Below are 23,103 nucleotides of genomic sequence, written 5' to 3'. Positions count from 1 at the left end.
GTCGCCTTTGTGTCCCCAATGATGAGGAATTGAGAAGGAAGATTCTAGAAGAAGCTCATAGTACACCAAGATGTATCAAGATTTATCAAGATGTTCCACCAAGATGTATCAAGATTTGAAGCAGAGATTCTGGTGGTCTGGACTCAAGAGAGATGTTGCAAAATATGTCAGTATCTGCTTGATATGCCAGAGAGTCAAAGTAGAGCACCAGAGACCAGGAGGAGTTCTACAACCCCTCCCAATACCAGAGTGGAAGTGGGAAGAAATATCCATGGACTTTATAACAGGTCTTCCAAGAACTACTAATGGATATGATGCGATATGGGTGATAGTGGACAGGTTGACAAAGTCTGCCCATTTTCTAGCTATCAAGGTGTCTCACTCTATAGAGCAGTTGACACAGCTATATGTTAAGGAAGTGATCAGACTTCATGGAGTCCCGAAGTCGATTGTTTCCGATAGGGATGGGCGCTTCACCTCTCATTTTTGGGAGTGTGTCCAGAATGCATTAGTCACCAAACTCAAGTTCAACACAACCTTCCATCCCTAGACTGATGGACAGATAGAATGAGTAAATTAGATTTTAGAAGACATGCTCCGAGCTTGTGCATTAGATTTTAAGGGCAGTTGGTGCAAGTATCTGTATTTAGCTGAATTCGCCACAACAATAGCCATCAGGCCACTATCAAGATGGCACCTTACGAGGCACTGTATGGTCGAAAGTGCAGATCACCCATTTGTTGGCAAGAAGCAGGTGAAAGGAAAGAAATGGAAGTGGAGCTGGGCATTCAGACAGAGATGATAGATGAGACCACTCAGACTATCCAGAAGATCAGACAAAGAATTGAGACGGCCCAGAGCAGACAGAAAAATTATGCAGACACACACCGTAGGCCACTTGAATTTCAAATAGGGGATTCAGTCTTTCTCAAAGTTTCTCCTATGAAGGGAGTGATGAGATTTGGCAAAAAGGGCAAGTTAAGTCCTCGCTACGTAGGACCCTACCCGATCACAGAGAGGATTGGGAAAGTAGCTTACAAGCTGGACTTACTACAAGACATGTCAGCAATACACAATGTATTTCATGTCTCCATGCTAAAGAAGTGTCTCCACGACTCTAGCCAAGTGATTCAGCCTCAGTCGGTGCAGATTCAGGAGGATCTTAGCTATGAGAGCAGACCTATACGGATAGTGGACAGAGAAGTTAAGAGACTAAGAAACAAAGAAGTACCACTAGTGAAGGTCATTTGGCAAAATCAGAAGCACGAGGAAACTACGTGGGAGCGTGAGGACAGTATGAGACAGAGATATCCAGAATTATTCTAAGTTCGAGGACGAACTTTTTATAAGGTATAGGGAATTATAACAACCCACATTTCCTCATTTCGAGTCCTAATAGTACTTAAAAATATTTAGAAATGCTTTAGAAATATTCTAGATAATTTGAGAAATTTTTAGAGTATTTTTATGTAATTTTCAGAGTTTGTTTGGTATTTTTACCAAAAGAAACAAGTTGTAAAAAAAATAAAGAGGTTGAGCCGAGGTTTGAACCGAAAACCTCTGGTTAAGCAAAGCCTTAAGTTGTTTTGAATGACCAAGAACCCAGCAGAGTCGTGCTGATCAAATAGAAGGCGAAAATAATTTAAGCGGTGATAGGTAACAGAAATACCCTAAGTATTAAAAGGGATAAGTTAAGAGGGGAATTGGATTACTGGCTCGTGACCTAAATCTTCCTCCCTTCTCTCACGTACGTGGCGTCTCTGCTCGGGCGAAAACGAAGCCGAAACTAGGGCTTCGTCTCCGGCGGCTGACCAAGGGGATCTTCGTGAAGTTCTTCACAAATACGAGACTCTCTCGTCGAGGAGAGCCCGTAGGCACGAAGAAGAGGTTGAAGTTCGAGCTCTCCGAAACCCTAGAAGCCTTTTTGTTCGGTTGTGAGTCTAAGAACGACTATAAGTGCTTCTCACCTGCAGTAGGAGTAGTTTTCGAACCTTGTTCTTCTTGATTTTGAATCATACTATAAAAATTTTGGTTTTGTGCTTGCTGCCGTGAACCTCAAAGAAAAGAAGAGGATGATTGGTATAAGTTAAGCATGTGGGTTGTTTTCTTCAGGCTTTGAAATTAGTATTTCAGCTTTTGATTTAGATTTCCTGTTTGTGACCTTAATGAGCATAATCGGTTCATATGGAGTCTTGCAATTTTCGAGTTTTTGTTGTCATGACACTGAGCGTGAAGAACAGTTATGTTTTTAGGTTTCCGGTAGCAATTTTCTTACTAGTTGCATTGTGTATAAACTGCTATACATTTTGTAAGTATGATGTTTAGATTTTCTTACCGCTACTCACAAGTTTAGCATTCCAGTACAGACTATCTTGTTAATTTTGAGCATGTTCAATTCTAAATCAAGTATGCGGCCCAAATTAGCTTGTTTTGTTTTTTTTTTTTTTCATGAGCTGGAACAGCCACCAAATTGTAGTGCAGGTTATTTCTGTTGGCTGGTTTCGTTTGAGTGTGAAAGGCTTTATAACATGGCATTGTAGTTTTCGGTTTCTTAGGGAACTTACTGGACGCAGACAGATATGTGTAGTTGCATCTCAATTTCAGATTTTTACTAAGTATTTCAGATTTTTACTAAGTATTTCAGCTTCAGATATTTCCTTAAGTATTTAGTTTTAGTTTTTATGTAGATGCAATGAATACGAACAGTTTTTAGTTTGCTGTTAAATTGCCGAGGCATTCTTTTATTAGAAGTAATTACAAATAACAAGTATTTTATTTGAAGAGGCTAGTACTTGACTTCCGAGGTTGTCGTTAAATAAATCTGGGTGACCAATTCCGAGGTCTTGACCCTGGTAAGACCAAGGTCTTTACCCTTGTAGGACTGGTGGCTCGCTACCTCAGTTTCTATTAGGGAGCGCGCAAATGGTACTAAGCCTGGGCCCAAGAGATTATTATTATTATTTTGAAGTATAAGAGTATAAGTTTTGGGAACAAATGAAATAAGCTTCACATGGGTTAAAAATCAGCAAGTTAGTTTTCTTCTATTCTAGCATGTTGTTTGTTTTCCTTATTGTTATTTGCTATTAGATGAGCAGCTTTACATGTTTAGCATTTCAGTCTGTTTTGATTCCTTTGCTATTAGATGAGCATGAGTAGTGTTTCTTTTAAAGCATTCAGTTCTTAGATTTCTTCCTGTTCACATGCATACCCGAGTTTTGTGAGTTAGATAGCGCTTACTAAGCATTCGCTTATAGTTGTATTTTCCTCTTACTGCAGATAAAGGGAAAGGAAAGCTATAGTGAAGGAAGGCGATAAGGAGATGTGAGATGGATGTGTGATGTCTGGACTATGGAAGCCTTGGGATTTTCTTAAAGAATTTATTAAAATTTTGTATTTAGATTGTTGGTGAAATTTAGGTGGATTATGTTCTTTTTGCATTGTTAGAACTATTCTTTCATGTTGATGGTTTATTCATAGAAAGCTTTTATGTATTTAGAATTTTTTTTTCCACTTAAATTGCTATGCACATTAGTTCCATTATTTGAGTTGTATTATTGTTGCATGCATGTTCAGATTGATATATAGTTTTAGTTGAGAACAAATGCTTGAGTAGAATGTATAGATGAGTTATTTATGTTTTCAGCTGTTACTTATTGCATGTTTCGAGTTTGAAAAGAGTTATAAGTATAACTATCAACATATGAGCAATACTAGTTAAGTAAAGAATTTATAGTTAAGTAACGTCCCACTCTCACAGACTAGCTAAGGGGAGGGTAGGGTCGTTACAATTCTTTTGCGTTTTGGTGCAGTCCTACTCGGTTCAGTTCTTCCTTTGTTAACCCGCATTGTAGTGTATTGAGGGCCTTGAAATCTGTAGAGGACTTTTTTTTTCATGTCCGGAGACCACTGTTCCGGGTCCAGTGGATTTTTGGAGTTGTCAACTGGCGCCTTGTAACCTCTGGTGACGCTGAACCATTGGTCGAAGTCTGTCTTTAGGTAAACCTCCATCCGCTTCTTCTAGTACAGGAAATCATCCCCGTTGAATAGGGGAGGACGTACTATACTGAAGCCTTCAATTTGAGACATAATTATCCTGCACACAAATAAACAAATAGACAAGAAGTCCCAAGACTTGGTCTTGGATTAGTAGTGCGGTATTTAAGAAAAAATTATCTAACACTAAATTGGTGTTGCACCTGTTGGTGCGGTTAGCACTAACGGTCTAACTCAAATTTTGATAAATGACAAAATAGGTTAAGTTAGTTTCGTTGTTATTTAACATTCTGATCGAGTGTGCAGGAGAAGCCCAGATAGGTCGACGGGCTGACCTGATGTCTGGCACGAAGTCCAGCTAGGTCGACGGGCTGACCGGATAGCTGGCACGAAGTTCAAACGGGTCGATGGGATGATCCGACGTTTGGGAGCGCCTTGAGCTCCGGCAAGCAGAGGCCTTGAACTAAGGGAGCGGTTTGGCATGAGGCATTTGTCTCAAAGATAATTTTAGCTCCTATGACAACAAATCGATAACATTACTAAATAAATTAGAAAATGTGCAATTACATTAGCATGAAAAGTTCAAAATATCAACGACATCCGATTTCTGCCCCTTTGTAGAGTCTAGTTCAGTCTATATTGCTTCATCATGGCATACAAAAGAACTGTGAGATTGAAAGGATTAAGTTGTTGCGGATGGTGAGAACACACGCATTGTTAAAGTTGCAGTCCAGTTACAATGCAAAAGCATTAAAACTGCGAGGTCCAAGCTCTAGAAATGCCAAGTGATAACTTGGCATCGTAGTCATCTTCAAAAGCACACATTGACACAACTTATTCATAAAAATTGACAACAATGCATCCACAGCAGTGCACACTTTTTCACATTGCCGGGATCCAAGTGAGATGAATCAGACCTCAACTCCATTAAGTTTTGCGCCTGTCTCTTCCGCTGTGTCGGATTTGGATCCTTGCAATTGCCTCTTCACGAGTGCAGTGTAAATGCCATCCTTGCTGAGAAGATCGTCATGGGTACCTCTCTCAGCTATCTGGCCATCGGAGATTACGGCAACTGTGTCTGCGCTCTTGACTGTTGAAAGTCTGTGAGCTATCACAAGAACAGTCCTTCCTTCCATCAGGGAATCCATTGCATCCTGCACCATTTCAATGAGTAGCGTCACTAAAACATAAATGATTCTGAGTAAAATTGATAAACATAAGCCAAGTTTTCACTGCCAAGTTATATTCTGGAATAACCTCTAGTTTATTAAGATTTGTTAGAAAAAGACAAAAGACAGATAGTGCAGTTGATATGTACCTGCACTAAATATTCACTCTCAGCATCCAAAGCACTTGTGGCCTCATCCAACAGAAGAACTCGTGGATTCATCAGTAAGGCTCTCGCAATGGCTACTCTCTGTTTCTGGCCGCCAGATAATCTTATGCCTCGTTCACCAACCAGTGTCTTATATTTGTCAGGAAAGTTGGATATAAACTCGTGAGCATTTGCCATTTTCTGCCATATTGTAGGAAGCTTCAATCAGAAAAATTCAACAGTTTAACTAAATAATTGACCGGATAGCTGGTGTTATTAACATACAATATTACATCAGTTTTACACCGTTGATGAAACGGTATCGTTAAGTGATACTACACCGGTTAATAACCGATTCGAAGACCGGTGTCGTTAAGTGATACTACACCGGTTTTAACCCGATGTCTAAAATGGCAGACTTTTAACATCGGCTTCATAGACATCGGTCGAAAATGAAATAGACACCGGTGGAAAACCGATGTCTATGAAGGTTTTTGTTGTAGTGCAACTAGGTCGACGGGTTGACCTAATAGGTGACACGAAGTCCAGACGAGTCAACTGGCTGACCTGACGTCTGGAAGGTAAGTGAAGGTAAGACACTGGAGGGGAGTAACTATGAGGACACGTTCCCGGAAAGGGAACATTAGGCGTCGATTCGACTTAGATCCATTTCGGATATCTAAGTAGAGATCGTGACTAGATTCCGGTCTCGAGGAGATGAAATCTAATTACTATTCTGCTTATCCATAAATTGTGCAAACATTCTATTTTACAGGATATGATTTATACTTGCCTCGGACTAATGTTTTCTTACAGGAAGAAGATTGAGGAAAATAAGGGTCCGGGCACCCGGAAGGGATCCGGGCACCCGAAAACAAGTTTTATCCCCAAACGAGCCTCGCCACGTGGAGCACCCTGGTTGGCTTGGCTACGTCACATTCAGGGCGCCCTGAAGGGATCCGGGCACACCGAACCTCCTATATAAGGAGGGTGAAGGCTGAAGAAAAGACACAACTCACGATCTACGCTTATGTGCTCCTGCAACGCTTCTCCGACAAAGTGCTACTGTTTCCTCTTTTTCTAATTATTGTCGATATTATTTCCTTAATAGCATTTGTACTCAAATTTGTAATATTTTACGAATTGCTAGTGTAACGACCCGACCCTTTTGGCCTGTTGGGCGGTCCTTGTGGCGGCCCAACTGGTAGCCCTTATGTCGTCGGCCCATTTGGCGACCTCTCATGTCGTCGACCGACGACCCTTGGCCGTGCCGTTACTCACTAAGACTTTCCACCCCTGGCCAGTGGATTTTTGCCTCCCCCAGGATTCGAACTCTAAACCTCCAGGCTTAAGTATTAGAGTTTATGAATCCTGGTAACCAAGTGAGATCATCTCACTTAGTTACCAGGATTCATAAACTCTAATACTTAAGCCTGGAGGTTTAGAGTTCGAATCCTGGGGGAGGCAAAAATCCACTGGCCAGGGGTGGACAAATGGGCCGACAACATAAGGGCCACCAGTTGGACCGCCACAAGGGCCGCCCAACAGGCCAAAAGGGTCGGGTCGTTACAGCTAGTGGATTGTCCAACGAAAGCACTCAGCGAGTGTGGGCCTTGGAGTAGGAGTCGACATAGGCTCCGAACCAAGTAAAAGATTGCTTGTGTTAGCGTTGTTGTGTTTTTACTTTTTCCGCTGCGTACTTTACAATAATTTTTAAATCGCTATTCACTCCCCCCTCTAGCGAATTCTCGATCCAACAAGTGGTATTAGAGCAAGTACCGCTCTGATTTAGTTCAACTACCAATCAGACAGGATGAAATTCTTTTCTGGTTTTTTTGTTCATTCTTTTCTCTTTTTTTGGTATTTCGTAATATTCCAAATTGGTATTGTTACCTTTTTGGAAATTTTTTTCATTGCAATTTAATCTGAATTGGTGCAATACCAATTTAGTTAATCTCTTTTATTTTATTCCGCATTGTTAATCCAAGATCAAGTCTTGTGACCCCTCGTCTATTTATTAAATTATGTGCAGGTTAAAAAATGTCTCAAGTTGAAGGGTTCAGCACAGTACACCCTCCCCTATTCAACAGGGATGATTTCTCGTACTGGAAGAAGCGGATGGAGGTCTACCTGAAGACAGATTTCGACTAATGGTTCAGCGTCACCAAAGGCTATAAGGTGCCGGTCGACAACTTCGAAATTCCACTAGACCCAGAACAGTGGACTCCGAACACGAAGAAAAAATCGTCAACAGACTTCAAAGCACTCAACACACTACAATGCAGGCTGACGAAGGAAGAGTTGAACCGGGTAGGACCGCATCAAAACGCTAAAGAATTATGGGACAAGCTGATCAAACAACACGAAGGAACAAGTGACGCTAAGGTAATGAAACACGACCTTCTTTTAAACAGATTATTTAATATTAAAATGCAAGAAGGAGAAACGACGAGTTAGCTTCACGTGAGGATCAAAGACATCCTCAGCGGACTCCACACGATAGGCCATCAAATGGAGAATCAGCATCTAATCAGGTATGCTTTAAATGCTTTTCCGCGTAATACTTTGTGGCCATTTATCGTGGATGCCTACAAAATTTCAAAAAATTTATCTAAGTTAAAATTAGACGAATTATTTTGTGAATTAGAATTACACGAGAAAACTAACGTCGGGACCGAGAAAGGTATTGCTTTATTTGCAGGTTCCTCCAAGGAAAGAACGAAGACCAAGTCTGAACATGAAGATGAGTCTGACCAGGATTCTGAAGATGAAGAATACCTGGTGAACCTTGTAAGGAAAATGTTCATCAGGAGGAAGAAGACCTTAAGCAAAAAGGACCTGCAGAAGATCAACTCCCCAACCGAACCAAGGAACGTGACTTGCTTCGGGTGCAACAAGAAGGGTCACTATAAGAACGAGTGCCCGAGATTGAAAAGCGACAAGACGAAGACAAACAAAAAGAAGGCTCTCAAAGCAACGTGGGATGACTCGTCCTCAGAAGAATCGGAGGTCGAAGACCAGAAGCACCAGAGTCACCTCGCATTGATGGCCCTCGAAGCAGAGTCGGAGGACGAATCGGAAGACGGGTCCGAACCCGAATCGAGCCACGAGTCCGTACTCGTTTCCGAAGGTCCCGAAGAGATATACTTTAATTTGAATAGAAAGTTCTTTAAAATTATTGCATGTTTAAATAGGAAATTAATTACAATGGAAAATGAAAACAAATTGTTCCTTGAGAAGAATCAAAACCTCAAGAAACAAATCACAAATCCAAATCCAACTCAAGACCTAACACTTGAGGAGGAAAATTTATCACTAAAAATAGAAATTAATAAATTAAAAGATCTCTTAGAAAAATTTACAACAAGATCTAAGAATTTAGATCTAATTTTAAATAATCAAAAAGTAATTTACAACAAAACCGGACTTGGCTACAAGTCAAGTTCAAATAAAACATTTAAATCGTTAATAACCCAACATAAATAATCAAGTAAAACTTGGGTTCCGAAAGCGTGCTTAACCACGCAAGTAGGACTTAACCAATATTACATACCCAAAGAAAAAATATATTATGTAAAGTCAAATAAATCAAATAAAAAACCAAAATACAAACCTAGACCAACAAATTCAAAATCTAAATATTTTAAAACCCCTCAAAACTTAGAATATCATCAAATCAATTATAACTATAAAAAGAACAAACATAAACCAAGAACTAAAAATCAAAAATAAAGGCCAATAATTCAGGGGGAGGCTCTAGAATAGCTAGCACCTCCAAAAATAATCTACCCGGCATGATAACCAAACTAAACTACCCGACAGGGTAATTAGGACTAGTTAAAAAGGGACAACAGTTTAACTTGACCTATGGTACTGGTGAAGTTTTGGATGATAGTATATTAGGGAAACTATGTCTATGCATGTCTAGGAAGATATGACTTCAACTTGGTGCATTTGGCTTAGTGGAACTAACCGAAGCTACCCTTTACGAATCTTAATCAGTTAGACCAAGGTTTTGTATTAAGTTCAGTGGATAGGACTATTTGAAAAAATCTCGAAGGCATGGTTACTCTAATGATGTCCAAGTGACTCACCATAGCCCAGAAATTTATCCGAAGAATGCTTATTTGTTGAGCCCAAAGCTAAACCTGAATCTAACACAAAGTTAAACCAAACCCTAAAACTGAACCTCATTCATCTCACAAAATTATAGGATTCCCTGATTGAAAACATAGATCGGATGAGATGACTAAGGACTTAAATACAATTAATTAAATTAAATTAAAATAAAATAAATTAAAATGTTAAAAATAAAAAAAACTTTAAAAAATTCTTTTAAAAATTCTTTTAAAAAATTTTTAAAAATATTATTTTAAAAATTATTTTAGAAACTTTAAAAAATTATTTTAAAAATTATTTTAAAAACTTTTTAAAAAATTATTTTAAAAACTCTTTTAAAAATTTTTAAAAATTCTTTTAAAAAAAATTTAAAAATTATTTCAAAAATTCTTTTAAAAACTTTAAAAATTATTTTAAAAATTCTTTTAAAAACTTTTAAAAATTCTTTTAAAAACTTTAAAATATTATTTTAAAAATTCTTTTTAAAATTATTTTAAAAATTATTTTTAAAAATATTTTAAAAATTCTTTTTAAAAAAAGTTTTAAAAATATTTTTAAAAACTATAAAATTTATTTTTATAATTCTTTTAAAAAAAACTTAAAAATATTCTTTTATAAACTTTAAAAATAATTTTAAAATTTCTTTTTAAAAACTTTAAAAAATTATTTTAAAAACTTTTAAAATTATTTCAAAAATTCTTTTAAAAATTATTTTAAAATTTCTTTTAAAAACTTTAAAAAATTATTTTAAAAACTTTTTTAAAAAATTTATTTTAAAATTTATTTTAAAAATTTCTTTTAAAAAATTATTTTAAAATTTCTTTTTAAAACTTTAAAAAATTACTTAAAAAATTCTTTTGAAAACTTTAAAAAATTATTTTAAAAATTCTTTTCTTAAAAAAAAACTTTAAAAAATTTATTTTAAAAATTCTTTAAAACTCGCTCAACTAAAACCAGGGCGCCCAGAGTGATTTCGGGCACCCGGACCTCTCTATAAAAGGGGGGCAGGGCGCCCCCCTCTTATTGCACCTCACTTATTCATCTCTTGTAAAGGTTTTCTTCGAGCCTCAATGAGAGAGAAAGTGCTAATTAAAATTTTTCCTCGTTTCTTCGGTTATTACGCGGTTGCTAATCAACCGAGATCATCATTTCTAAAAATCTTATTCACGATGCCTCAGTAAATTTATTCTCCTCCTAAATTTTTTATTTCAGTTATTTTTTATGCTTAGTATAGTTTTTTTAACTTAGGAAACGTTCTAGATCTGGTGTTGGGCCCTCGACTGCTAATATTGACCCTAGGTTCCCTACTGACGAACTTAGGATTAGGTTTGAGTCTACCATCTATATGTCTATTAGGACTAGGTGATTAGATAGACAGTTTTTCTTGCATTCCTGTATTCCAACTGTAGAGGTCATTAACCACTATAACTTACAGAACCTTGTTTATTGTACCAGTTCAGTAAACATTAGTTTATGTGCTGAATTTTATAACAACTTAGTTAGGGTAGATGATCTTACTCATACAACTAGGGTAGCTGGTACAGATATCACATTATCTCCTACCATTATCCAGACCTTTTTAGAGTTACGACCATCTACGTGCACTTTTCAGTGCTACCCTCCTAGGGATCTACCATTTGGTGATCCTTACTCACACATTACTCTGGATACGATTTACTCGTATTTTTTTTGTATTAAGAAGGACCATTGAGGCAGTTTCTTTTTATAATGACTAAATAAAAGAATAAGACCTCGGTTATTATGGAAATGTATGCTCTTAATCCTAATATAATGACAAACACATATATTTAATATTTATTTCTTTAATTTATCAATGGGTGAGATTTAGTTCGATAAATCAAAATGCCCAATAAGTTGGGAAATGATATTACTTATAGTGTGTGTTGTTTATTATAGAAGGAAACTGTGTCCTAGTAATGTAGGTTGATAATGTCCCCAAGAGGAGCTCATAAGGATTGTCATGTTAAACCCTATAGGTGGATTTAATCTGATATGATAATAAAGTTGAGTGGTACTACTCTCGGAGCTAGATGTTAATTAAATGAGTTGTTAGTAACTCATTAAATTAATGGTCATTCGATATCTTAAACACAGGGAGATTAACACACTCATGATAAGAAGGAGCCCATAATGTAATTTGGGATTGGTGCGGTAGTGCAATAATAATTTTCTAGTGGAATGAGTTATTATTGATGAACTTGAGTTGTGTGTTCGGGGCGAACACAGGATACTCGAGCTCGTCGGGAGGCCAAAACCAATTTCTCCTCTAGGTCCCTGTCGTAGCCTCATTAATGCCTCATATCCACCCATGAAAAGCCCATCTTAGTGTCCAAGAGGGGGCCGACCCAAGGCTTGGTGACTAAGCCAAGGGCCAGTCACTACTTTCTCAAAGGGGGCCGACCACAAGCAATGTGAAGGGGGCCGGCCACATAATTCAAAGTATGAGGGGTGTTTTGAATTTTTAAAATCTTCTCTTTGTAGATATCTACAAGTTTTGAAAGAGAGATTTTAAAATTATAAAACTTTCCTTATTTGAATTAGGCCACATGGTTTTAAAAAAAAGTTTTAAAGTTTTAAAACTTTTCTTTTTTAACCATCCTCATGGCTTTAAAAAAGGAGAGTTTTAAATTTGAAACTTTCCTTTTTTGTAACCATTTTAAAAAAGGAAATTTTAAATGAGAAGTTTTAAATCTTAAAACTTGTTTTAAAATTTTCCTTTTTTAAAAACACATCCACATTAGGAAATTAAAAGAGAGCTTGTAAAATTTTATAAGAGCTTTCCTTCTTTGCTTATAAAATTTTTACAAGATTTTTTTCTTCTTTTAAGGGCCGGCCACCCTTGCTTGGTGTCCAAGCAAGGGGTCGGCCATTAAATCAATTAAGAGGAGAAAAAGGAATTAAAAAGGAGGAAAGGAAAACAAAAGGAAGATTTTAATTTTTTGTAAAAATCTTTCCTTATTTGCCTTGGGCAAGTATTATAAAAGAATGGGAGGAGAGGCCTCATGATGTATTAATTCTTATTCTCTTGCTTGTGCTCTCTCTTGTGGCTGACCCTTTCCCTTTCCCTTTCCCTTTCCTCTTGATCTCTTTTGTTTCTTGGTGATGGTGGTGGCCGAATCTTAGAGAAGGAGGAGGAGCTTTTGGGTGGTGTTCATCTTGGAGGATCATCGCCCACATGACGTCCAAGAGGAGGCGAGGAATACGGCAGAAGATTAAGAGGTCGTTGCATACAAAGAAAGGTATAACTAGTAATTATTTTCCGTATCATGCTAGTTTTTCATTGTTTGAATTCCAAACACAAGAGGCATATGATTCTAGTTTTTCGGATTTGTAATTCGAAGTTGTGTTTCTTTTATTTTATTTTGATCTTGTGATTCGATTGTTCCTTTTGGTTAAACCTAGAGTTATATAAGGAAATTAAATATTAGATTTCTTTAAAAGGCTTTGTCTAGGCGGTGGTGGATGATCCCATACCCAAGAAGGACTAGTGTCTCGCCATGCAGTCCTGGAAGTCGATTTTGGAAATTAATATTTAATTGAATTTATAACTTGGGTGGATTTGGATCAATAATGTTAAGCATCGTTTGCGATCCAAGTCTAAACGATTAAGAACAAATAAGTTAAATTTGGAATCAATAATGTTAAGTTCCGTTTGAGATTCCTAATTTAATTTCTAAAGAACACAATAGGTTGTTAGGAAAGGTTCGACACTTGTATAAAATTTTTGTACAGTGGAACCGGTACGATCTTCCTAGGACCAACCAACATAGATAATATAAACTTCCATTTATGGATTTGACCCCATGGGAGTCAAATAAGTCTAAGTGTAAAAGTTCTAGTATAGAGTTTGTTTAAAGTTGATTAGTTGGTTTGTGAGTGAATTTTGTTTGCTTTCTTATCCTGTCGGGAATCTGAGAAGACAGGACTGTCGATGTGAAGTGTCTGGAATGTTGACCGCATCTTCATGACCCAGATAGTGAGATGTCTTCTGTGTTGACCAAGTCGTCAGAAGTCCTCTGGTCAACAGTACCTGCAGCCAGCGACCGGGTTGCTACGGTCCCTGGTACCCCGATACTCGAGGCGGATCCCACGAACGTATAAGTAGCCAAATAATAGTAGAACAATGAGATGAACGAATAATGACTACGAGAACGTACCCTGGCCTCGGGGCGCCCTCGGATGGATCGGTGAGCTGGTCGCGATGTGGATCGAGTCATCGTGACTCTGAAGAGTAGACGAATGTGAGGCAGCTGAGTAGTCGGATCTGAGGGCGACGACATGGAATCTGGTGCAGTATGAATCCAAAAGGCTGCATGTCGACCGAAATATGACGATAGCTCTTAAGCCAGAATACCACAACGGCTCGCAGGCCTGGACACAGCACGCAGGCTGGATAATACCAATAAGTCACAATCATAATAGCGGTGCGAAGAGTGATATACAACGGTGCGATGGCCAGAGCCACATCGGCTCGCAGGTCGAACATCATCTCGACTCGAAGGCCGAAGTAGATAAACCTGAGCATTCCAACGGCGGCTGCCCGGAGGGTGATAGTGATCGCTAGAGGAGGCAGCGTCGGCGGCTATTGGAGGCGTCGGTGGTAGCAGCGGGAAGCACCGGCGGCCTATCGACGGGAGGCACCGGTGACGGCTGGAGGATGCGTCAACGCCTGCTGGAGGTGGCGGCGCCTGCCGAAGGCAGCGGCAGTGTAACGACCACCCTTCTTACTACTACTACTCTCTACGAATGACCGTTACTTAACTACTAACTCTACTTAACCGGTATGATTAAAATTCTCGAGGAAACCCTACCGAAAAATTCCGGCAGAGTCTCCCCTGTATCGGTGACCTTATTCAACAATACATGACATAATATACACAGTCACAAGCGGCTGGAACACATATCAATCAACCACGTAGTTTATATATCAAAAAGAAGCACAATACCAAGGAAAAATCAACTCTAATGAATACACGACAAAACAAACCAAATAATAACATGCACAAGTTCTAAATACGTTAAACACTTAAACCAAAACATTATAAATAAATTCTGGTTCAATCTCTTAGTCTACTCCATAGTCCAAACATCACACACCATCCGCGCCACCTTGTCACCTTCCTTACTATATCTTTTCCTTTCCCATATCTGCAGTAAGAGGAAGTGCAATCTATAAGCAAAATTTACTTAGTAAGCACTATCTAACTCACAAAATCAGGAATGTGCATGTATACGAAAAGAACTAGAAACTATATGCTCTAAAAAGAAATAAAGCATAAACATAACTTCTCATGTCAAACTAATAGCAAAGAAAAGCTAAGGAATCTACTCATGTAATTCTAATAGCTAATCATGCTACTCATCTAATAGGTAAACATGAAAACTACTCATCCACTAGATAAACATGGTAGAATAAAGAACTAAACTTACTGATTTTTAGAACTATATGAAACTTATTCCATTTGTTCTAACTTAATCTCTAAAACTTTATGTTTATGTAAAACTCGTTTTACTTGTTCAAAAACTTATACTTATAATACTTCAAAATAATAATCAAATTCTCTTGGGCCCGACAACTGTGCTTTTACTTTTGTAACGACCCGACTCATTCGGCGGCCCATTTGGCGACCCTATGGTCGTCGACCGTCGACCGTCGACCGTCGGCCGAGCCGTTACTACTAGGTTATCTAAACCTAGGGACGACTATGGGAGCCCAACCCAAGGACAACTGAGAGTCCAGCACAGTGCCACTGATAAAAGTAAAATACTTGTTATCTTTTAATACTTTTATATAATGCCTCGGCATTTTCTTTAGCACCTTGTGTGTCAAAATCCCTAAAATCTTGACTTTGTGATCTACTTAAGGCCTTGGCCTTCTTCTTTCTTTTCTTTATCTTTCTTATATTTTTCTTAAACTCTTAAAAGAATATAGGCATGCTACAACAGGATTAAATCAAAGGAAAGAAAATTGACTTCTATAAGCATGCTATATCAGAGACAAATCAAAAGAAAGCATATCTAACTTCTTCAAACATGCTACAACAGGTTTAATACAAAGGAAAACAATTCTGAAATCCTGAAATAAACAACATATATATAACTGCTCAAGAATATGCTCCAAAGGGTTGTTCTAACTCATTACGGCAAGGAAAAATCAAACTAAGGTGCTATACAAAAACTAAATCTGTAGAATGTTAAAATTGCATACTTTAAGAACTAGAACTAAACTATCTGTTTATAACACATGCACCCAAACTAAGGCATAAAACTCATGACATGCCAATCCTAATTTGCATACATAAAAACATAATGTACAGTAAATTTGAATGCATTTATACTAGCATAAACATGCACGAAACTAGATCTGAAACTTTATGCACCAAACTAAATTTGAAACTGAATGCCACGGCAGAAAGTCATAAAGAACAGAATGCTCAACGTGCTCAACCCCTACATGCTCCTTCTTTGAAACTCACGGCAACTAAACATAAGGACAGTGCGACAATTTGATCGAACACAAATGCCCAAATCTAAACATGTTTGAATCTGATGTACTTGATCATAGAGGCAAAGGAATCCAAACTACATGCTCAAACTTATACAAATCATCCCCTTTCTCTCCTTGGAACACACGGCAGCAAGCACAAAACCTAACTCCCTTAAAAATCAAAACGAGAAGCCAACACGAATCCGAAGCTACTCTACTGCAGGTGAGGAAGCACTTACCTTGCTGTTCTTGAGCTTACTACCGAAGGAGAAAGGCAGCTCTAGGGTTTCGGAGGAGCTCACGATCTCGGCCTCTTCCCTTCGTGTCCGCGCGTCCTCCTTGACAAGGCGCTCGCGGGCTTCTTCTTCATTGTCGCTCGAGAGGAGAAAGCGCACGGGAGGAGGAGATAGAGGTGAAGCCCTAGCCCTCTTCTTCGTTTCTGCCCGAGAGAAGCCGACACCGTCGCTGCATGTGAGAGGAGAAGAGGGATCGAGCAAAATTCCACTTCCTCTCTTCACTTAACCTCCTTTTTATAACCTAGGGTTATTTTTATTACCAACCATTGCTTAAGAATATTTCGCACCTTATCTTTTCACGAAATATTTGCGGAAGAGTTGGTTGGCCGCATTTTGACCAAGTTAAGGGTTGCAGGTTCAAATCTTCCGTCGCGCCCTTTTTATTTAAATTTATTTCCCAACTACTGCTTAAATGGAATTTTTCTCCTTCATTAATAAGAAATGATCACTGGATCAGTTGGCTAACTGGATTTGGTTAAGGCTCGGTTCAGGTCCAAGGTCCACGGTTCGAATCTCGACTTGAACATTTTTTTTTTGAAACTTCCTTCGTTTAGTAAAAATACCAAACGACCTCCAAAAATTACATAAAAATACTCTAAAAATTTCTAAAAATCTATAGAATATTTCTATAGCATTTCTAAATATTTTTAAGAACTTTTAAAACTCCTAATGAGGAAAATTGGGTTGTTACAATCCCCCATACCTTATAAAAAGTTCGTCCTCGAACTTAGAATAATTCTGCGACTATTGTGGGGCACCGGCAGCTTCTTCCTTAGTAAGAGAAAATACTCTGGCATTGGTTGGAACGGGCGGGGCTTCCAACTGTCCTTGACTGAGATAGGGTCCCTCTAATGACGTTGTCATGTGGTGTAACTGTGCAGGCTCGTCTCCATATTGCACTGACAGTGGCTGAGGTGCCTTAAACTTGTTAGGACATGCCTTAGCTAGATGTCCTTCTTGGCCACAGGAATAACATCCGGTTGTACCCAAAAGACAGGCTCCTAGATGTATCTTCCCACATTTAGGGCAGGGAGGAAACTTGGTCTGCTTGTTTGCTGGACCTCCCTCTTGGCTATCCCTGTATTCCATCATTTCCTTTTATTATCTTTACCCTTCCCGTTCTGCTCACTTGCCTGGGGCTTCTGACTCCCTACTGTCTTGTCCTCCATCTTGACTGGCTTGTGTTGCGCTCGTTGTGCCTTGATGCTGTCCAGATAGTGCTCAGCGACTAATGCTCTGCTAACTAGCTCTTCGCCAGTTTGGGGCGGGTGAGTTCCACTACTCACATTAAGTGCTATTACTGGTCTCAGCATCCTGAGCATCATTCTGACTCGCTCCTTTTCCGTACTTACTAGCTCTGGACAGAGACGGGCTAGCCTATTAAATTTCTTCACTGCTTCTTCCACCGATAGGTCATCTTGTCTGAATTCTATAAACTCCTCAAAATGCTTATTAGTGATCCGTTGGCGAAAGAATTCTTCGTAAAACTCTGTCTCGAAGTCAGCCCAGCTCATCTGATTGATCAACCTCTTGCTCTTAACTCTCTCCCACCACATACGAGCATCACCTGATAGGCAGAAAGAGGCACACTTGACTTTCTCGACTTATGGCCAGTCAAGAAGCTCCATGGTGCTCTCCAGTGTCTTAAACCAAGCCTGAGCATCCCAGAGCTCAGTCGTGCCTGAGAAACTTTTTGGCTTCAACTTCAACCATTGTATCAGGTAGGCTTCTTGTCTTCTAGGTGCTGTGGGGACTTCCAGAGCGGCTGGTGGAACTTCAGTCACTAGTAGAGTCTCCACATTAATAGTTGGAGGAGTGGGAGGAACTGGATGCTGATTCGCCATCAGATTGACGATCACTTGTTGCTGCTCCACCACTTGTCTCTGGAGTTGAGCAACAACTTCAGAGAGATTTGGTTCAGCTATTCTGGGCTCTTTGTTTTCCTGTGCTCGGCCCTCAGTACGAACGGTACGGGGACGTCCTCTTCTTGACATCTAATTATGTAGGAGAGAAACAGAACTAAAATCATCTCTATTCTCCCTAAGCATATGTATCCAAACATAGAAACAAGAATTTTCTTCTTACTTAACCGCATATAAGCAGATACTCTATACCGCAATTAATAAGCATAAAAGAAAAATTAAATACTTTCTTACTTGAAGACGGCAAGGATGGTGCTGATGTGTGATGCTGGAGAATGGGAACTGCTCTGATACCAACTGTAACGACCAACTGCTCTAAGGATGACCGTTACTTAACTACTAACTCTACTTAACCGATATGATTAAAATTCTCGAGGAAACCCTACCGAAAAATTCTGGCAGAGTCTCCCCTGTACCGGTGACCTTATTCAACAATACATGACATAATATACACAGCCACAAGCGGCTGGAACACATATCAATCAACCACGCAGTTTATATATCAAAAAGAAGAACAATACCAAGGAAAAATCAACTCTAATGAATACACGACAAAACAAACCAAATAATAACATGCACAAGTTCTAAATACGTTAAACACTTAAACCAAAACATTATAAATAAATTCTAGTTCAATCTCTTAGTCTACTCCATAGTCCAAATATCACACACCATCCGCGCTACCTTGTCGCCTTCCTTGCTATATCTTTTCCTTTCCTATATCTGCAGTAAGAGGAAGTGCAATCTATAAGCAAAATTTGCTTAGTAAGCGCTAGCTAACTCACAAAATCATGAATGTGCATGTATACGAAAAGAACTAGAAACTATATGCTCTAAAAAGAAATAAAGCATAAACACAACTGCTCATGTCAACCTAATAGCAAAGAAAAGCTAAGGAATCTACTCATGTAATTCTAATAGCTAATCATGCTACTCATCTAATAGGTAAACATGAAAACTACTCATCCACTAGATAAACATGGTAGAATAAAGAACTAAACTTACTGATTTTCAGAACTATATGAAACTTATTTCATTTGTTCTAACTTAATCTTTAATACTTTATGTTTATGTAAAACTCGTTTTAATTGTTCAAAAACTTATACTTATAATACTTCAAAATAATAATCAACTTCTTCTTGGGCCCGACCCGACCCTTTTGGCGACCCATTCGGCGGCCCATTTGGCGACCCTATGGTCGTCGACCGTCGACCGTCGGCCGAGCCGTTACTACTAGGTTATCTAAACCTAGGGACGACTATGGGAGCCCAACCCAAGGACAACCGAGAGTCCAGTGCCACTGATAAAAGTAAAATACTGATTATCTTTTAATACTTCTATATAATGCCTCGGCATTTTCTTTAGCACCTTGTGTGCCAAAATCCCTAAAGTCTTGACTTTGGGATCTACTTAAGGCCTTGGCCTTCTTCTTTCTTTTCTTTATCTTTCTTATATTTTTCTTAAAATTTTAAAAGAATATAGGCATGCTACAACAGGATTAAATCAAAGGAAAGAAAATCTGACTTCTATAAGCATGCTATATCAGAGACAAATCAAAAGAGAGCATATCTAACTTCTTCAAACATGCTACAACAGGTTTAATACAAAGGAAAACAATTCTGAAATCCTAAAATAAACAACATATATATAACTGCTCAGGAATATGCTCCAAAGGGCTGTTCTAACTCATTACGGCAAGGAAAAATCAAACTAAGGTGCTATACAAAAACTAAATCTGTAGAACGTTAAAATTGCATACTTTAAGAACTAGAACTAAACTATCTGTTTATAACACATGCACCCAAACTAAGGCATAAAACTCATGACATGCCAATCCTAATTTGCATACATAAAAACATAATGTATAGTAAATTTGAATGCATTTATGCTAGCATAAACATGCACGAAACTAGATCTGAAACTTTATGCACCAAACTAAATTTGAAACTGAATGCCACGGCAGAAAGTCATAAAGAACAGAATGCTCCACGTGCTCAACCCCTACATGCTCCTTCTTTGAAACTCACGGCAACTAAACATAAGGACAGTGCGACAATTTGATCGAACACAAATGCCCAAATCTAAACATGTCTGAATCTGATGTACTTGATCATAGAGGCAAAGGAATCCAAACTACATGCTCAAACGTATACAAATCATCCCCTTTCTCTCCTTGGAACACACGACAGCAACCACAAAACCTAACTCCCTTAAAAATCAAAACGAGAAGCCAACACGAATCCGAAGCTACTCTACTGCAGGTGAGGAAGCACTTACCTTGCTGTTCTTGAGCTTACTACCGAAGGATAAAGGCAGCTCTAGGGTTTCGGAGGAGCTCACGATCTCGGCCTCTTCCCTTCATGTCCGCGCGTCCTCCTTGACAAGGCGCTCACGGTCTTCTTCTTCACTGTCGCTCGAGAGGAGAAAGCGCACGGGAGGAGGAGATAGAGGTGAAGCCCTAGCCCTCTTCTTCGTTTCTGCCCGGGAGAAGCCGACGCCGTCGCTGCGTGCGAGAGGAGAAGAGGGATCGAGCAAAATTCCCCTTCCTCTCTTCACATAACCTCCTTTTTATAACCTAGGGTTATTTTTATTACCAACCATTGCTTAAGAATATTTCGCACCTTATCTTTTCACGAAATATTTGCGGAAGAGTTGGTTGGCCGCATTTTGACCAAGTTAAGGGTTGCAGGTTCAAATCTTCCGTCGCCCCCTTTTTATTTAAATTTATTTCCCAACTACTGCTTAAATGGAATTTTTCTCCTTCATGAATAAGAAACGATCGCTGGATCAGTTGGCTAACTGGATTTGGTTAAGGCTCGTTTTAGGTCCAAGGTCCACGGTTCGAATTTCGACTTGAACATTTTATTTTTTTTCGAAACTTCCTTCGTTTAGTAAAAGTACCAAACGACCTCCAAAAATTACATAAAAATACTCTAAAAATTTCTAAAAATCTCTAGAATATTTCTATAGCATTTCTAAATATTTTTAAGAACTTTTAAAACTCCTAATGAGGAAAATTGGGTTGTTACAGGCGGTGACGACAGCCGAAGGAGGAGGCTACGACAGCGACGACAGCCACTGGCGACGTCTACGGCTGCTGGAGGTGGTGACCTCTAGAGGCGGCGTCAACGACCGCTAGAGGCGGCGTCAACGGCCGCTAGAGGCAGCTGCGAGAACCTCCAGCGAGGCGACGTGCATCTCCTGCGGCAATGATGGCGGCGGCAAAGAGAAGCACAAAGGAGGAACTCCATCCCTCCTCTGTTCGCGGTGTCGGCGGCCAAACAAAACAAGGTAGCCGCCTGGTGGCTGCGGCCCAAACATAAAAGAAAAAAATGGGGCGGCGCCGGTGTCGTCAGCGTGGAGAAGGAAGAGGAGTGATGGTGGTCGGCGTCCTCGCAAAGGTGGCCTGAAGGGGAGAAGGGGAATGGTCGTCGGCGTCTGCTGATGGCGAAGCTCGCATTCCCCCTTACATGCCTTCATCATGGCGATAGACCAGCCAACCCCCGAAGCAGAAAAACTCCCCCCTGTGAACAGTGCTCCCTTCCCTACTTATGCCCTAAACAGTGGAAGACTCAAATGGCCCTCCTCCTAATTTCCTCTCTACCCCTAAACTGTCTCTGTATCACAAGTCTCTCCCTCAAGTCTAGTCGAAGGAGGCACGAGTCCGACTGACTGGACAGTCTAACGTGAAGGCTAAAACACTCTCGATAACAGAGTCAAATCAATGAACCCATTGTATAAGGCCACGTGAGCGATCGCTATATGGTGTCCCATGAGAGATGGTAACGATGCCGAGCGGACTACGAAAAATAGTACCAAGTCAATAACCGGACTGATGCCGAGTGGGTGGAAAAATGTCAAGCGAAAGAGTAAAATGATAATCGATCGAGTAACATATGGGATGCCGAGCAGACGAGCGGGCGATGCCGAGTGGGAGAGGATCGTGAGAGAAAAAAGCACGACATCAATGTCCCGCGTGGGTGTGAGGCTTATTCGACCGAAGGGTATGGAACCCGCGCGGTACCCTAGTCTGAGACCAGTGAAGATACTTCAGTCCTAGACCAGTGGCAATATGATGGTTCGAGATCAGTGGAGACACTCCTGTCTGAGTTCATTGGAGATATCTCGACCCCGAACGGGGGAGATGAATGCTCTAATAAGCTGGTATGTGACTAGTAAAAATCGCTTGACCCCGAACGGGGGAGATAGGAGATCCGATATGCTGGTCTGAGACCAGTGAAGGCCACTCGACCCCGAACGAGCAGGGGAGATAGGAGATCTGATATGCTGATCTGAGACCAGTGAAGGTCACTCGACCCCGAATGGGGGAGATAGGAGATCTGATATACTGGTTCGAGATCAGTGATGACCGCTCGACCCCGAACGGGGGAGATAAGATATCCGATAAGTTGGTTCGTGACCAGTGAAGACCGCTCGACCCTGAATGAGGGAGATAGAATATCTGATAAGACTGGTTCGAGACCAGTGACGACCGCTCGACCCAGAACGAGGGAGATAGAATATCTGATAAGACTAGTTCGAGACCAGTGACGACCGCTCGACCTCGAATGGGGGAGATAGAATAGTTGATAAACTGGTCTGTGACCAGTGAAGGTCGCTCTACCCCGAATGGGGGAGATAAGATATCCGATAAGTTGGTCCGTGACCAGTGAAGATCGCTCGACCCCGAACGAGGGAGATAAGATATCCGATAAGACTGGTTCGAGACCAGTGACGACCGCTCGATCTCGAACGGGGGAGATAAGATATCCGATAAGCTGGTCTGTGACCAGTGAAGACCGCTCGATCCCGAATGAGGGAGATAGAATATCCGATAAGACTGATCCGGGACTAGTAACGATCGCTCGACTCCGAACGGGGGAGATAGAATATCCGATAAACTGGTCCGTGACCAGTGAAGGCCGTTCGACCCCGAACGGGGGAGATAAG

General features: G+C 39.9%; 1 protein-coding gene across 1 annotated transcript; it reads right to left on the bottom strand.

The window, feature by feature from the left end:
- Positions 1-4,661: 4,661 nt before the first annotated feature.
- Positions 4,662-21,636, bottom strand: LOC122011024 (ABC transporter B family member 25-like). The gene is made up of 3 exons (XM_042567473.1): positions 21,331-21,636; positions 5,312-5,509; positions 4,662-5,147 (listed from the first exon to the last, which is right to left on the bottom strand). The coding sequence occupies exons 1-3, from the start codon at positions 21,634-21,636 to the stop codon at positions 4,905-4,907; spliced, it is 747 nt and encodes a 248-aa protein (XP_042423407.1). The 3' UTR covers positions 4,662-4,904.
- Positions 21,637-23,103: the final 1,467 nt, after the last annotated feature.

Source organism: Zingiber officinale, chromosome 8A (assembly GCF_018446385.1).
Source record: "Zingiber officinale cultivar Zhangliang chromosome 8A, Zo_v1.1, whole genome shotgun sequence".
Taxonomy (NCBI): Eukaryota; Viridiplantae; Streptophyta; class Magnoliopsida; order Zingiberales; family Zingiberaceae; genus Zingiber; species Zingiber officinale.
Note: the sequence above shows the minus strand (reverse complement) of the source record. Positions and strands in the feature narration are given on the sequence as shown.

What these genes read in the sequence shown, in the direction of transcription:
- LOC122011024 (XM_042567473.1), bottom strand. Translation starts at nt 21,636, where the DNA reads ATGATGAAGGCATGTAAGGGGGAATGCGAGCTTCGCCATCAGCAGACG. An exon ending in TGCACGTCGCCTCGCTGGAG is followed by an intron (nt 5,510 to 21,330) that starts GTTCTCGCAGCT and finishes ACAATATGGCAG; the next exon opens with AAAATGGCAAATGCTCACGA. An exon ending in AGAGTGAATATTTAGTGCAG is followed by an intron (nt 5,148 to 5,311) that starts GTACATATCAAC and finishes GAAATGGTGCAG; the next exon opens with GATGCAATGGATTCCCTGAT.